This window comes from Serinus canaria, chromosome 1 (assembly GCF_022539315.1).
Source record: "Serinus canaria isolate serCan28SL12 chromosome 1, serCan2020, whole genome shotgun sequence".
Taxonomy (NCBI): Eukaryota; Metazoa; Chordata; class Aves; order Passeriformes; family Fringillidae; genus Serinus; species Serinus canaria.
In genome coordinates, this window is record NC_066313.1 from 21,551,483 (window position 1) to 21,568,330 (window position 16,848).

General features: G+C 40.5%; 1 protein-coding gene across 7 annotated transcripts in view; it reads left to right on the plus strand.

Moving 5' to 3' along the window:
* The window catches only part of GRAMD1C (GRAM domain containing 1C), a 51,151-nt gene that overhangs the window by 22,895 nt on the left and 11,408 nt on the right, over positions 1–16,848 (plus strand). For all 7 annotated transcript variants that reach the window (XM_030234227.2, XM_030234228.2, XM_050973133.1 and 4 more), the window contains 4 exons: positions 311–391; positions 6,753–6,871; positions 8,079–8,199; positions 11,961–12,120. In XM_030234227.2, coding sequence (XP_030090087.1) covers positions 311–391; positions 6,753–6,871; positions 8,079–8,199; positions 11,961–12,120 — 481 coding nt within the window. The remainder of the gene's footprint in view (positions 1–310; positions 392–6,752; positions 6,872–8,078; positions 8,200–11,960; positions 12,121–16,848) is intronic.

Genomic DNA, 16,848 nt, shown 5'->3' on the forward strand with positions numbered 1-16,848 from the left:
ATTTGTTCAACCTTCTGTGGGAAAAATTTAAGTGTGTTTAAGTTGAGGAGGAGCTCTTCCTTTATACCAAGTCTAGTCACATGGCCAGAATAGCAAGTGTCTGCATTTACTGTGTGGACATTGGGGAAAATCATCACTGAAAGTGATGCAAACTGTGGAACCTGAGGAATATGACCCCAGGTTTGTTGAATGTGAAATGATGCAAGCTGTTACTGATGACCTTGGGATATTCAAGATAAAAGGAAGCATTCTGGGATTCCTGAAAATAGCTATACGTGAGCTTATGTTTTATCTTGGTTTTTTTCTGCAGTTTTTCTTCACATCATTCAGTGCAAGAGACAGAAGCTACCTCAGTATCTTCCGTTTGTGGCAGAATGTGTTGCTGGATAAGGTAAGCTTGTCTGCAATAGTACCTGTGGTTAAGCAGCCAAATAAACCTTTTCTAACATAGACAGATGTACCTCTGGAGAATAAGAGACTAGAAGTTAGCTTTTCCTTTCTGACTCAGAATTCTAACCTGATGTTCTGCTTTGGTTCCTTGTACTTTAGATCACAGACGAAGTTCTCATCTTTTCCTTCTCAGACTGCCACCTACAACTCTGCTGTTGAAGGAGCATTTTGTCTTTGCATATAGGTTGCATGCTTCTCTTCACTACGAGCTCAAGCATATGTTACTAAATTGATATGCATTTGCCTCACATTTTCTATGCCTAATTTGTGATCGAAAAGGCAAGAGGCTTTCTCAGTGAAAACTTCAAGGAAAAAAGGCCAAAACTCCTTCTCAGATAAGTTAGCTGAACGTTTGCCAGCCAACTCATTACAACTCTGCTGACCTTGAATAAATGCAACAAAGGCAGGCTGTATGATATGGAAGTGTATTTTGGCAACTTCAGCTAGTTAGCTTGATTTATATTGCAGTTTGTGGATACTTAAGCTAATCTTTCTAAAAATAGACTGACACATTTGCAGAACATCATGACAGACAAAATAATTTTTTTGAAAGAAAGACAATTTTTTTAAACCAATTCCTTCCTGTTTATGTCTCTCATTGTTTAAATATTTCAATTCAGTTGCAATTACACACTGAAATATCCGTATATAATACTGCAATGATCCCCAAAAGTTTAAAGCTGTTGTACTACTTACACATAGTAGCTACACTTTTTTCTTTTCGTGGGATGAATTTTAGGGTAGTCTAGAGGCACTTTTTGTCAAAAAAAGAGCTGAAAATAAGGGGAAGTGCTATTTAAGACAAAACCAATGTTTCTTGCAAATCTCTTGTCCTTCAAATCAAATACTATTTAATTGTCTTGAATCCAGCCACAATGTACTTTGTCACCTTTTGACTGGAATGGGCAACTAGAAATAACCTTGCTTTCTTTCATTGTGCAGAGTTAGTCAGAAATGGCAGTTATGTTATTCAGTTATGTTATTATGTTATTAGTTTGTGGTGCTGGAGGGTCAATGTATGGACATTCAGGTATACAAACCTATCCTAGAGCTCAACAGAGATAACAAGGTTTTTACTGTTCAGTATTAGTTTTTCTTGTGTGTTTCTTCTCTGACACTGAAGTGACTGTCTCATTAGGATTGATTTTTTTTACTTGAGAGCATTAGCTAAAGGACAGATGAGAAAGCAGGAGGCATGGACTGCATGCAAGATGAGATGAATTAAGCCAGCAGGTTTTAGGAAGCAGTGCATTAGAGTAGCCTGGGAATGATTCTTATTATTTCCATCAAATCTTGCTGTTAGCTTGCTTTCATCCTCACTGCAGTATGTTAAAAGATAAATCTGTTTATGAGAATTTCTGCATGGGGTTCTCAGTTGTAAAATAAAGTATGGTCATGAGGTGTATGTAGGGCTTGTTAATGTAGTATGTTTGGAACTATTATTGAAACAGGATTTCTTTTAGGTTGAGCTGCTACTTCTGAAACTTAGTAATGACTTCTCATTCTCTGCTAGAATGTGTTTGAGTCACCAGCCAGCCTTCTTTATGATATTCTTTAGTAGATAAAGCTATAGAGGGATGCTGTGGAGTTGAAAGTAGAAATTGAAGTTACTGGAGCTGGATCCACTGACACTACTAGAATGGCAGCTGTCTACTGAACTAATACTAAAAGAGAGCCCTTGGTGTTTTCAAACAGTTTTGCCATTTTCTCCCCAGCACTCCAATGTCAGGAACAGCATACAATTCAAAATGTCCCATATACCTGAGGCCCTGCCATGGTATGCAGTGCCTGAGTACGTGGAGTTTGGTTCCTGGCTTCAGTGATCAAAGAGATGCCATCAGAATTTGTAAGGCCTTTGACAAAAAACAAACCTCACTCTGGAACCAGTTCCAAAAGGAGCTGGTTTTAATGTTTCCTCTGCCAATAGCTAAATGTTTTGAAGCCTGTGAATAGCTTGTTTATATTCTGGAGCACATCTGCTAGACCTGGAGATGACATCCAACAGTTAAATGATGAAATAAAGTTGTCATCAGAAGTATAAATCTTACTATAGGTGTCACAGTGCTGGTTTGCACAACCTGACGGTGAATAATCCCCTATTTTCAGGATTTGGAATTAAATTTGCTTCAAGTCATGGTTGTGCAGAGGTAAATTTCAGTACCTGGCTTCTTCAGCACTTCTGGGCATAGATTTTGTGTTCTGAAGTCTCACCTCTGAGGAGTGACCTGTCTGCTTTACCTGATTCACCTTAAGCTTTCACCACCTGCAGAACTTGTCGGTGGGGTCAGCATTATACCCTTTCCCAGATCTCCATCTGGTGGCCATTCTGCCTTGTACCTCCCAAATATTGCATGTCCTAGGTGGTTGAAGAAGTAGCCCTTTGATAAGTCTGCCTTTCTGTTAGAAGTGACTTGCGCTGCACAAGAGAACCAGCAAATGGTTGCATGCTATTCTGTGCCCAAACTTACTTCATCCATCAAGATGCTTTCCCCCAGCTTCACACCACTGCTCTGACAGACTCCTAGTCCCCTTTAGCTCAGTTACAATTTTGTAGCTCATAACTTCTTCAGACCTTGCTCAGAATACACTATAATGTGTTTGGTGCCCTGCAACTTTAGCTCCTCTGCAAATAAGTGGGTACTTTCTTCTTAACATGGGTCTTTCTTAAGCTTTTTATTTTTAAAATGTCCATGCAAGGACTTTTTTCTTTGAAGGAAAATTCCACTTTATTTTTTTTCTGTCCCTGTTGCAAAACATGTGCAGACTGAGTCTTGTAGGCTTTTACCTTGCCATTGTGTTTTAAATGATCCAGCATCATGGAAAATAAGGAATCATTAATGCAGGTCTGGAAGAGACATGACACCGGTCTTGATAAAACAGATAGCTGCTTCCACATCCACTGCAGCTTTCAATAATACTTCAGTTTCTAAAATCAGCCAAAAATCCCATTTTGCAGTGGGCTTTCCAGATTGGTACAAGGAATTTGTTCATGGCTGATATTGACAGTAAGAGCAGTGCCATTCAGAGTTTTGCTTTATTTTCCTAAACCTTATGGGTGTCAAATATCCCTCAAGTTTAAGGGAGAAGGAACAAATTAAAATGTAATTAAGGCAGGTCATTCAAATCCCAAACAAACACAGCGCTCCTTATTTCTAATGGAACAAGATCTTAACTTAATCGGTCTCAATTCCCATGAGTCCTCTGCCTTAGAGTTGGATTTATTTTCCTATTGTTCTTCTTATGCTTTGCTGGGTAGAGATTTGCACCTGTCTCCGGAGACACTGTATCAGGTAAGTCTAGAGGTGTGAGAAGGGACCAGAATTTCTGATCACCTGGGCTTCTTGTAGCAAACATCTCCCAGGACAGCAGTTCTGCCTTCCCCAGCAGTTTTTCAGGGCAGGCGTGAAAAGATGTATTTGCACCTTTGTGTACAACAAGATTAATTTAAGAGATGAAAGAAGACTTGGTTTGATTCTGAGCTTCATGTTTAGAGGTAATTAGAGGGAGAGTTTGCTGTTTCCCTCCCCTGTTCTGCAAACAATCAGAGTTCTGTATCAGAGTTGCCTGGCAGAAGTGTGATGTATGGTGAGGGTTGTCTCTTTAGTCAACCTGTATGGCAAGTCTTGTTCTTATTTCTGCATTTGTCCGTAGAAGGTAAAAATCATCAGCTTTGCTTCTGTTGGTGGTACTCTTGTTCCATGACACCGCTTTGTCTGGCATGAAGCAAAGTATTGATGATCTGTGCTCTGCTTGGAAAGACAAAAGTGTAACCCAGCTGCTTCTTGGAGCCTTTGTTTTTGTATACAAAGAGCACTGAGGAAAAATGCAGTGTAGACCATCACCTTGAAAGAAATTAATGTTTAGATTTTGCCTTTCAAGCTTCAGAGCTTCTCTTAGGCATCCTCTCAGAAGCAGAAGTTTGACCCAGAAAATTTATGCCCTTCTTTGTTTTCAGAACTGACTCTTTCTGATACAATAAAGCAAATCTTGTTTGGTCTTGCCTTGTGGCCATTAAGAAACTTATTATAATATCTAGCTGAGCTAGGAATAATTGACCAGAGTGGGAGAATCCTGTTTTAGAAGCAGAAGTTGGTAACATTGCTTTTACAAAACAACAGGAAACAGCTTTATAGATTTCTTTATAGAAGCTGAAAAGCTTCTCTGCTTTCCTTGAACTATTGAGCTGACTGTAAAAGGGCAGACTGATTTGCCCATAGACAGAACATACCGGTGAATTTAATTAGCAACATTAGCTCTGTACCATTATGACTGGGCAAGGCATCAGCAATATTGGGCAGCATAAATGAAAATGGCTTTATTTCTGTCCTTTGATTCCTAGTTGGAAGGTGTGCTAGCTAAAGATTCGCCTAAATAATTTGTATTTTGAAACCATGTAATGCCCACCCCTGTTTTTGGCCATTTAATAAGAATAGCTGTAGGTAGTTGTTTGTGGTTATGAGTTTATTGCTTCAGAAGACAGAATGCCTGGGGAAAGTAAGGCCAGCTGTAAGTGGATGCATGTGTTTCAGCACTGCATTGCTCTGTAGAACAAACCCCCATGCAGAGGGAGGCTGGCATTAGCTGCTATGACCCTTGCTTTATAGCTGTGTGTTTTGTGTTTTAATGTTTACTTTGCCCTTGCTGGGATTAAATACCTTGAAACTGATCTCTGCCAATAGAGTGCTTCTTGCCAGCTGCTTTTTGAAAAGCCCGAAACGGTGTTGTGCTGGGAAATAATCGAGGGAAAAACCCTTCCTCGTCTTCTGAGTTGGGCTATTTGTCCCGGCCCTCGGGGTGAGCGGCTCCCGTGCGATGCGATGCAGCGCGGGGATCTCGCAGCGGGGGCGAGGGGGCAGCGGGATCCCCGTGGGGCACGGCCCGTCGGCGAAGGCCGGGAGTGACGTTGTCCCGCCCCGGGCCGGCGGCGGCCGCCGAGGAAGGCGCTGCCCCGGCCCCGGCGCGGGCGGGTGGGCGGCCCCGGCCGGGCCCCGGCGCCGTCGCCCAGCAGGAAGTGGGAGCGCGGCGGCGGCGGCGGCTCCGGGCGGGAGCGGGGCTGTCCCGGGAGCGGCACTGCCCCGCGGGACGCGCCAGGTGGGTCGCGGAGCGGGACGGGGCGCGGGAAGCGCCGGCAGCCCTGGGAGCGCCGGGGCTGCTGCGGGCACGAATTTACATCCTGAGTGCGGGTCAGCTCCTCCGTGCCTGTCTAAAATTGCGGGTACTGTAACTAACACTCTACAGGTGAAGCAAGCGGGTGGAGAGGATAATTTAAAGGCCTTTTAAATAATGCATGGGTATTTAATGTCATCATTTCATGCAAATAGTAAGCGCTACTTGTGTTACTGCCTCATTAGCACAGTAGTGTTCCCTTGATCAATATGGATGGTGGCTGAGGCACATTTTCCAGTGTGGTGTCTCCTGTTTTAAGATCGCTAGTATTGCTCTCTGAGCTCTGTTAAATACCAAAACCTTTTATTTCTTTTCTTTCTGTTTTTTTTTTTTTTTTTTTTTTACCCCTCTGCCCCCCCCCCCCCCCCCAAGCCCTTTACAGCCAAGGTGGACTTTGAAACTCATTGCTTACTTTGCAGATATGAGTGTGTCATACTACTTTCACCTCCAAGCTTTCCTGACGATTTAAAAGAGCTTAAATATGTCTCAGTGGGTGTGGGAATTTGTGGAACAGGACAGAGATACTGTAGAGCAGGAGAAGATTTAGCTAGTCCTCAGTCAAGGTAATCCTGAAGTAGAGCAACTACTTTTCATGATGAGGGTGGTGGTGATACAAAGTGAGGACCTCCTGTCCCACCTTGGCAAAGTGGATAGTTGGCTGACCTAGACACCAGTGTAATGACTGAAATGCTAGCCTCCCACAATTTGTAAAGTACTCTGAGCATCCTCAGGAAACAGGTGGGTATCTATTAAGCAGCTTGTTCACAATCAAAGAGGTAATTACTTACCTTGTGCCATATTACGTGAAGTTCAAGAGGGAGTAACTTTGAAGGTATCTGTGAAAATATTGGTGACATGTGAAGAAGCAAGTAGCGGCTACAAGTGTGTGTTTTCTTAAAATGATGATTTCTCTTATGCCTGGTATTGTTGGTTGAACAGCTATGGGAGTGTGGAGTATACAGGAGTACAGTTGCCCAAAATGCTGAAACCCAATCTCGGAATGTGATACCTGAATGCTTTCGGTCCTTGTCAGAATTGAGGTTAAAGGCTGTGGCGTAATACAAACTTGTTGCTGTTTTTCCTCCAGTGCCTTACTGTTCCATACCGTGGTTCTTGACTAGGCTGCTTTATTTCAGAGGCTGACCAAGCAGGAATTCTGGCAACTGGTGCACCAGAGCTATGGCTCTGAGCTGGGCCTGAACAGCGAGGAGATGGAGAGCTTCCACTCATCGTCAGAGGACAACGGGCAGTCTCGGTAAGGAGAGGCTGTACAGCCTATTGAAACATCTGGGGAGAAGCAGTGTCCTCTTTCTTAGAAACTCATTTTCTAAAGAGCTGCTGTAGCCTTACCAGCATGGTTGAGCCTGTAGTAAAAGGTTGCAAAGGTCTGAACTGCATAGACTGAGTGTGCATAAAAACTTAACTGGGTGAATTTGCTAAAATAGTAGCAGTGCAGCTGAGGCCCCTTAGAAGAGGAGAGAGGAAGACCTTGTTCTCCCTAGATCTGCTTGGGGACCAGCATAGGGTAGCTTAAATAGCCACCTCTTTGTATGTTGGTGCCTAGTCAGCACCTTTATGCCCTTCAACATTTTGGAAGGTTTGCATAGAATGGAGCTATATTATGGTTCAGACACTTTTCTTTCTTCCCCTCCTCTGTGGAAACTGAAATACTTGTTTTGCCTTGTTCTCCTGATATCTGATTATTTTTGTATTGTCCTCAGCTTGAATTAAGAAGCAGGAATAATAATATAACAAGCTGGGATAATTGTAATAATAATGATGTGGGTTTTTTGAAAGAATTTCCTTGATTTTTTTTTTTTTTTAACAAATGTGAACTAATTTATGACCAGCCAGTGTCAATCTAATAACAGCACTTTACATATCTCTGTGTAAATAAGCATGACTCTACAAAACTGAACAGTGTAATTTGTCTCTTCAATCCTGTGTTACCTGAGTATGTTTGTGAGAAAAATGTCTTGAGTTCATTACAGGCTTCAAAAGATGTTATATTAAATATTTTTGGGTTTTTTTTTTTGTTTGATTGGTTTGGTTTCTCTTTTGCTTGTTTTTATGGTTTTTTTTGTTATGTTTTGGGTTTTTTTCTGTTAGAAAGTCACAACTTTGCAACTTTGGAATAAGTGATGCAGGAAAATAATTAATTTCTGACACTTTCTTAGCGCTTTTTCTTTCCAAATTAGTAATAAGCTGTATGTTTCCTCATTTCTCACAGCACTCACTTTCTTGGTTTTATTAACCTTATGATCAGAAGCTGAATGTTCTGAGAGGCGGCTGAAATTAGGAAGATGGCTTGATATTAATGAGCTGTATATGGGAAGAATGATTTGGTAGTTTTTAATGTTATCTGAGCAGCCATGTTTTCAATGCAACAATCCCACGAGAGACTTTCTCGGATTTCTCAGTGCTTAGATCTCCAAAGATATCTTCCTTTTTGCTTTGGACAGATCCAGCATTTGTGATGATTCTGGAGAAAGGGATGAAAAACTACCCAAAATGATTGGTTTAGTTCATGAGCCCACACTTCAAACAGAAGGAGAGTCACTCAACAGACACATGTTGCCGGGAGTAAGTGCTGACACAGCCTTTCTTGCTGTTTGTAGTGGATAAGCATACGTGCTTAACGTGTATGTCTGTAAGCATGGGATGAATGGAGATTGTAACTTCCAAAGAAGTCTTTGAGAAGTCAAGAATATTTCTTAAATTTGAAAATGAGCAAAATTCAGTGTAAGAGAATATTGTTGGGATGAGCTTCAGCAGTGCTCTGTTACTAATTCGCTGCACAGCCTGGCTACAATGCTGAGGCTTATGCCCTGGTCTGTTTTTTTGTTTTTCCTTTAAAAACAAAATTTCTTGGTTTTTCTTATCCAGTTCCCAAGGGGACTATATCTGTGTTTTATCCAAGTGCTTTTTGAAAGTAATGCCTTTTTCACTTCCAATGCTTTCTTGCTTGTGCTTATTTGTAATTTAAAAAGATAGCTCTTCTTATATATTGTATCTCCTATACAAAAGGCTTATTAAAGGTTAGTTACACTTTGTCTTTTTTGCCTTCAGTGGTGAGTTAGTCTGCTGTTGTGAATATATGAAACCTTTTATAATGCTTCAGAAGGAAGGGGAAAGCCCCAATAGTTGCTATAATAAGGATGAATTTTACCTTGATGCCTTGGATTAGTACAACTAACAAGCATGAATGCCTCACTCATGTTCACTCATGTTGTATGAATTTGTGAATGTGTTTGGCTAATGTGAACAGCAAGTGCATTAGTAGTGATATGAAATGGGCACAGTGTCTAGCACAGTTACTAGGGCTCCTGTGTGCAGCTGTAGTCCTAAAAAGTTGCAGATATTTTCTCATGGTTATTAGGTGTCCCAAAGGCCTTGGAAAAGAAAATATACTGCTAATGGATTTTTTATAAGCTTCACTAGGTCTGGGTACTTAATTGCCAGTTTTGCTTAGGAGAATATGATGAAGGAAGAAAGGAGATTATTTTAATAGTTTTTACTACCCTACCCTTTAAATCTTCTGGCTTTTGTCACTTGCTAAAAGTGATCTGGAGGTTAAGTAGGACTTAAATAGTTTTGCCAAAATCCAAGCTAATGGCTAGAGACTCATATCTAGCAAAGAATATTGGTGTTTCTCAGATGTTAGAAGCATAGTTGCTTGAGTGATGGGTACTCCTCATGGAAACCCTAGCAGTATAAAACAAGATTTTTGGAGATTTGTAAGGGAGGCCTGGGAGGACTGAGGAAGCTGCTGGAATTTGGACTGTTTGGGATAACTAAAAATCTACACAGGTAGCCTTAGTTTGCACTTGTCTTATTTGCGCAAGAACAAGCCATTTAAAGATAATTGCTGTGCCTGGAAAAGAAGCCACACCCCGAGATGTCTCTTGCAGGTGCTAAATCGAATTTGGCATCTTGGTAAGGAGGAATGCCTGGGGATTTGGTCTGCAAAAATGCCAGTCTTCTGCCTTAAATAAATTGCCTCTGAAAAGTACTTTAATTATAGTGTAAAAGTGTGGTCTTGATAAATGTGTAACTAAACTGTTTACTGTTTCAGGGTAGCTAAAATGCACAATGATTTTGTTTAGCTGTATGTGTCACTTGGCATTACTCAAGCATATCCATGGTCTCTCCACAGCCCCAGGATTGCAGCATAATTTGTAGAACCGCAAGGGCAGTAGGAGGAGGCAGTAGTGCTTAGAATGTATTTATCAGAAGTCATCACAGTGATGACACAAAGCACACTTAACCACCTTCCACAGACTGGAGGGAAACAGGCTTAAACTCCCTTAACTGCTCTGATAGACAGAGTAAGACCCTAAGCTCTCATAAGAGGAAGATCTGAATAGTGGAGGGGTTTGGTCTAGTATTTGGCCCATCTTGAAAAAAATACTGTTAATGGCTGTCTGTAGTTGATTGATGCACGTTTATGTGGCTTATCTGCCCTCTCAATACATGTGAATGTGGGAGCCACCTTGTTGCCTGTTTTTGCAACCATCATCTTCCCTCCTCCCCTTGTAGGGAGGCCTTCCAGTCCCAGATCTTGTTGCTCACAGGCTGAAAACAAAAAAGCCCTTGGCACAGAGCTTAGCACTACTGGACTAGCTCAGGAGATAAATGTACGATTGGGAATAAATTACACCTCTTTAATTACAGCTGACAGATCTTAAAATCTTTACTCTTTAGTGTGAAATAAATGCAAACCAACCCAAAACCCCATGAAATCTGTGTTAAACTTGATCAGTTATTACAAAAGCCTCATCTTTAATCTCTTCTTCCATGAGAACATGAAAAGCTTTTTTTTTTTCTAGGAGCTGTTGCTTTTGTCTTATGACTTGAGCCTGGCTTCCCTGCTCTGCTTATGGCATAGTCGGCTGCTCTTAGGCTGCTAGTGGGAACCTTGTTTCACTAGATCGTGATTGTTGTCAAAATGCTATGAGAGTTCCTTGGGTTTGTGCTGGATCATGTGTGTCCATTTTTAGGCTGTTCTGTCACAACTAGCTCCTTTTGTACTTCCATCCATATTGGTATTTTGACATTTTTTGTTGGTTCTGTCCTAGATCCTGTTATGTGACTGAATACATGACAGCTTCTCTCAATAGGAGCATTTGTTAACTGATGTGTTTTTCTGATTCAGTCCTCCTTTATAATTTTTTGACCCCGAAGGAGTACTTTTGTCTGCTTATACAGCAGTCAGATTTATGTCTGTCTCTGTTTTCCAGCCACCCACCACCTAATAGCCATTGGCTGCACAAGATAAGTAACAGGAACAGGTTTTTATTTTTTAAAAAAATCCAAGGAGAACAGGAAGTACGTGATGACTGTTCAAGCAGTAGATTCTTTTGTTTTCTTGAGTCAATGCTGAATACTCTTTTGGGATGATGGTTTTGCAGATGAGTCAGAACAACTCAGTTGAGGAGGTCTGATCATATTGATTGTGGTCCACGCATTGCTCTTCTGGGGCTGTGCTGCACTTGATCCCGGATGTTCCACTGGTGGCAGTGGGGCCTTGAGGAGAGGTTTAGAATGAAAACTGATTCAAAGCTGGTAGCCAAATTTTTTGAGTGGCATTTTTAGATACACAAGCTTTGTCCACACAGTTTCTCTGGAGATTTACTTCTCAAGTGTGCAATGGCATACATGCTTAGCTGACAGTTCTTGTTTAAAGTTAAGAGCTGCATCACTGATTCAGTGACTGATGTTCAGAGGGATTTCCTACTTGCTTACATATTGGAGATGGCAAGTGATACTCCCTTGCTTTGTTTGTGAGAAGCAATATTTTATAAGTAGGATGGCTCTAGACAGTATTTTAAATCTTTTTTCAAAGTATGATGGTGTCCTACAAAATAAGAACTTTTCAAATATGTAACTGGGGTAATCTAATCTTGCTGCCTGTATTATTGTGCTTCCCCTCTGTTGGACCCTTGCTAAACAGTTAGGAAAAACTAACCTGATGAATGTAAAGTAAATCTGTGTAAGGTTAATGAATTCATAAATGCTAATGTCGAAGCATGAAGGGGCCCAAACTGAGCAGATGGGTGCAAGAGGACTGTCCCATTTAAGGGAGCTCTTGGTACCAACAGTACACACAAGCAAGTCTGTTTCTTGTTACTGGAGTTTAGTAAAATATTTAAATAAAGGGAAGAGAGGTTGGCTGGGGTAGAGGAACAAAGGGGAAATTAGTGCTTGACTGTGTGGTAATTGAGCAGATAGAACTTGTGGCTGGCTTACTTTGGATGGCTGTCTTCTTTTATGGTAACTTTCTTTTTTTTTTTTTTTAATGGTCTGTGATTGCTGATATTTTTTTCTGCTGTTGGTTGTTTCAGGTGGAGGAGTCCTCAAGTGAGAAGCAAATAAAGAGTCCTCTTCCATCTTCAGAAAGAAAACCTGCTAAGCCAGTTAGGAGCAGGTCTTTAGAAAAGTCCTTGGACCTTAATGAGAATGAAAATCTTCCAGAGAAGAGCAGTGCTTCAGATAGTGAAGAAGGTAAATCTTTTAATAGTTGGGATATGTAAGACAACATGACTTTGGTGTTCCATCTCACTTGTGGAGAAAGTTAGAGAACTTTCTGATCTTATGAAACTTGTTTGCTTATTTGTTTCACAGAATTGCAGCAAAAGCAATTTTTTTTCTTTGTTGGGTGTTTAGAATGAAAACAAAGAAATTGTGGTTTTCTTTCTTTCTTTTGGTGGGTACAGAGTTGCCAACAGCTTAAATGAAAAGTTTCTTGACAATGGGGTGGTGCTCATTTCAAAGATGTTTCTTTCCTTTGTATTTCTTGGAAACTGAGGAGAAACATTTCAGGCTGAACTTAAGTTTCTGAAAGATTCCCCCAACCCCCTTCTTTACACTTATACTTTCTTAAAGCTTATGGGCTTCATTGTTACTGGTGGAGTAAGCTGTGGAACTTACTGAAAGCCCAGGGTTTCAGGAGAGTATTGTGCATATTCTGAATCCGATCTGAAGATGAAAAACCTTAATGGATATCTTGCAGCAGCTTCACTCTCTGTGCTAACAGTGGATCCTAATATACCAACCTCATATCTCATTACCCAGTATGAGATAGAAGAAGCGCAGGTACCTGGATGACAGATTTGTGCTGAGATTTGTGGTGCTTGTTCTGTGGCCCCACAGTAGCCCCTGACAAGTTCTCACTTTCTATGGTGAGATTTTCACTTACTCTGGGGGAGTTTTCTGTGCCAAAGGGCTCTAGTTGTTCACACAGCCCATTAAACTTTGGTGGATATTCTGTAGTATCTGAATCTTGGATTCTGTAAATGCCTTTAGAGTGAAGTGTGCGCAACCTGTATTGGTTCCAAGGTTATATGGTGGTGAGAAAAAAAAAGACGTAAAACCTCAACAGTAGTACTGCGCTCAGTAGCAACTGTATATTCCTTTCATGTGCAAAGAGAACTTACTTCATCACTTGTTGGCAGGAATAGAACAGTTTAGTTAATTGAAGGCAGTTCTTAATCTCACTGAGAAATTTTGTGTCTTGTCATTTCAGAGTTGACAATTGAAGCTGTTTGCAGGTGTCATTACGGGGGGATTATTGAGGTGTGCAGGAAAGCTTTCAGAGTTACGGATTGAGTTGGCTGCCTCCAAGTTGTGATTTTTGCCTGGGGATATGGTTATATTCAATTAACTTCCCTGTTGCTCCCCCATACTGCTTCTGTGTTGGCTTGAGTTCAGATTCAACTCAGTGCATGTCAGGCAATATCATTTTTGTGAATATACCTATTTAAAGAGGCTGTTGTTTATGCCATACTCCTACATGCTTAACAAGCTTCACAAATTAATTTACTCTTTCACAGGTGTATCTCTTAGAGCAGCAGAAAGTTCTGGCTTTTGGATGTTTTAGATATTTTGCAGCTTTCCTATTTTCCTATTACTACATCTTTCTTCTGTCTCTGGATTTTATTTTTTATAGCAAAGGTCTCCAGTTAAACTGATTAAAAAGTAGTCCTGTTGTCTTTCCTGCTGCTAGTTGCCTAAACAATAGCAGTAAATATTCTCTGTCATGCCTGCATTAGTGATATTGAATAAATAGAGCATATTAAACTGGAGATATCTCTTTAATAAAAAGACAGCTGACTTCATGCCGTTTTTCTTATTTTTCTTCCCTTCTCCAAGACTAGTCTTTTTTTTATTCGGAGCAGGATTTTCTATACTCACAACATTAATCTTTTCTCTCAGAATCTTCATGGTCAGAATTTTTTTCTTCTGTTTCTGTGTCTGTTTTCTGTTGCAGTTGCCCCACACTCTCACAAGGTGAATTCCTTCACGCAAATGAAACTAGCTTTCCTACATGGCAAAGGTTTACCCATGCGATTAATTTCTCTTGTTTACTCAGGCTGCCCATGGAGGTGTCCTGGCAAATAAGGTGAGGGGCAAGCTCAAGACTGTTGTTCTTCACAACATTAATTCCCTTGTCCTAAGCAGTTCTCACCTTGGGTAGGGGGGGGTCTGCATCCCGCTGTGCACCACTGGCCTATTGACCTGCATCTTGGTGGTTTTGTTCAGTTTCATAAATCAGAGTGAAAATCCTGAGCCATGACAAACTTTTGGCTTAGCTAAACATTAATATCTGTGGCCTGAATTCTGAATTTCAGAAAACAGATTTTAGTTCAAGCATAGAATACATGTTTCCAACACAGGGCCAAGAGATCTTTATAATTTCCTCAAGACTCTTTAGTATATGGTAGTTTGTTTGTTTGTTTGTTTTCCATGACCATGTTCAACAACATGAAATACTTCAAAGAAAGAAGGGGGAAGCAGGATATAGGGAGAACAGTATTTTCTGCTAGAAGGCTCTGCTGTATACAGGGAGATCACACAGTTCTGTTCTCCTTGTGTAACCTGACAGACTCACTGTGTTGTTTCTGTGTGTACTAATAACCGCCTTAAATGTGTGATCTGCAGGAGAGCATAACTGCCTACACCGTGGTGCTGCAAGATGGGCACAGCAGAGGCTTGACTGCTTGCAGATAGTGGTATATAGTGTTTAAAATACAGGACAGTTGAAATTAGGTTCAGCCCTGTGTTAGTTGTCCCCCTCTTACCCCCCAGTACAAAACTTCGGATATGCTTTGTATGTAAGGAAGAGTAGCCCTTCTATCTTATTAGCATTTTAATCAAAATACTGAAAGGATATATTTTGTTGAAAAAAAATTATTTACTTTGGTGTTTGGAGGATATATGTTTAAGTCACCTGAAGGCAAAAAGTGGTGGGGATTTTTTATCTTGTGAACTTGAAAAAGCTAGCATTGTGACAATACTTACTTAGTAGCTCCCTGAGATAATTCTGTACTTAAAGTATAGGAGAGTTCTCTGAAAATGGTTAATACTGCTGGTACAGTCTTTAAATAGATGATGTCTGGAACATGTTCACTTCTAGGAATTGGTTTTATTCACTTGATTTCAGGAGTAATTGGCTAAAAGCTTCTACCTACATATCTTTCATGCAGCCTGTAATTTTTCTCCATCCCCAGCGGTATAGAAATGTTCAACAGTGCCAAGATTTGAATACATACTTTTAAAAAATCCTGATCCTTCCCCAACTCTGTGGAGTAGAAAAATCAGCCTTCTTACTAATTTGTTTGATAGCCTCTGCTCTTATCAGTTCAACGTTCTTAATTTGCTTGTGTCATGTGTTTAGCTTTTTGCTGTGGGTTGTTGAGGGGAATTTTAATAACAGTGGTTTTCTTACTGCCCCATCCCCCCCATTTTCTATCTTTTTCTTTGCACTGCAGATGTCTTTAAACTTCTACCATCTCTGCTGCATAATGGTATTATATTCAAACATGATTTCACAGCTTGCCTTGCAGTGATGAAAATGACCTTAGGAAGTGCAAAGCAGTAGTGGGGGAGGGAATAGACCTGCTGTCGTTAGGCTGAACCAGAACACTCTGGGTAATATGTTTACTTCTGTGTTTTTGGGTCCCTAGGGATCCTTACCTAAAGTCAGAATAATCTCATGTTCTTTTAGCACACAGCTCCAATTCAGCTAGAAATGTATTCAGGTTAAGAAAGTTAGTGTTGATAATTGTATGCTGCTGAGTGGTTAGAACAGTACTGCAAGTGAAGGAGTTAAACTGATATCTCTGAATTTGCACAAAACATTTTGTTAATAAAGAGCATTTCAAGCCAGTCTTGGGTAAAATGCTTCATGTTGCCCTACTGTTGTGAAAAACAGAGGCAAGTTTACCTGTGTGAAATGAAGCAGTAGACAATCATGTATCTTCACTTGTAGCAGAGATAAGTGGTTAAAGCTGGCTGTTCTGTTGAAATTACAAGTGTATAAAGTGTACACTTATTCATTGTTATGCTACTGTTTGTGCTCACTGCTTCATCTAGGATTTTTACAGATAAATTTTGAGAAGCCCAGATGGAAGTGACTTGAAGCTTGTCAAGCTCTTGGTTCCACAGATGTGGAATTTGCAGCATTTATGCATACATGCACCTTCCAGACCCATTGTCCAAAAAGTTTACAGTTTTTCTGGAGAACAGCTGTTTGAATCCTAGCATCAAAAGTAGCTGATGGGCCTGATATGTAAACCCAGGTTTAGCTTGGATTTTCTGAAAATTACTGCTGTACGTGCTAACAACATTTTAAAAAAACCCTTTGTTTCTTCCAAGAGCTGAGAAGAATTGTAAGTAGAAAACATGTTTCTCAATAGAGAAATATGGCACTTCATTGACTCTTCCTTATTAGAGACATACAGAGCTAGTGTAGGTAAATTAGCTTAGGGGAAGTTTTGTATAGACCTGTGGGTGCTTTTTGTTCTGACTCACTAGAAAGAGGACAGACTCAGAATAATGGAGTTTGGTAGCAAGATCTGCACCTTAAGATAATAAAGCATGGGCTTTGTGCATATGACAAGTTGCCCTAGCTTACCAAATTACTAGCAGAAAGATAGTAGCTGTCATTGGGCATTTCAGGTGAACGTGAAATTGAGTTGTTTAGCTCAGACTCACTGGGTGTTATCTTGTGTTTGCTAAGACATATACAAATAGCTGACAAAGCTGATCTGATGCTTATCTGGTGGCTTGATCACGTGTCTGGGTGTCTTTATTTTTTTTTTTTTAAAGTGGTAGCAGATTCCTTGGGCATGTCAACATCCAGCTGAGTAACACTCAACCGCAGTAACTAGGTTTGAATTGCCCGATAGTTGATGCTGTGCTAACTGATGCATAGTAGGTGGGGGGGATGTC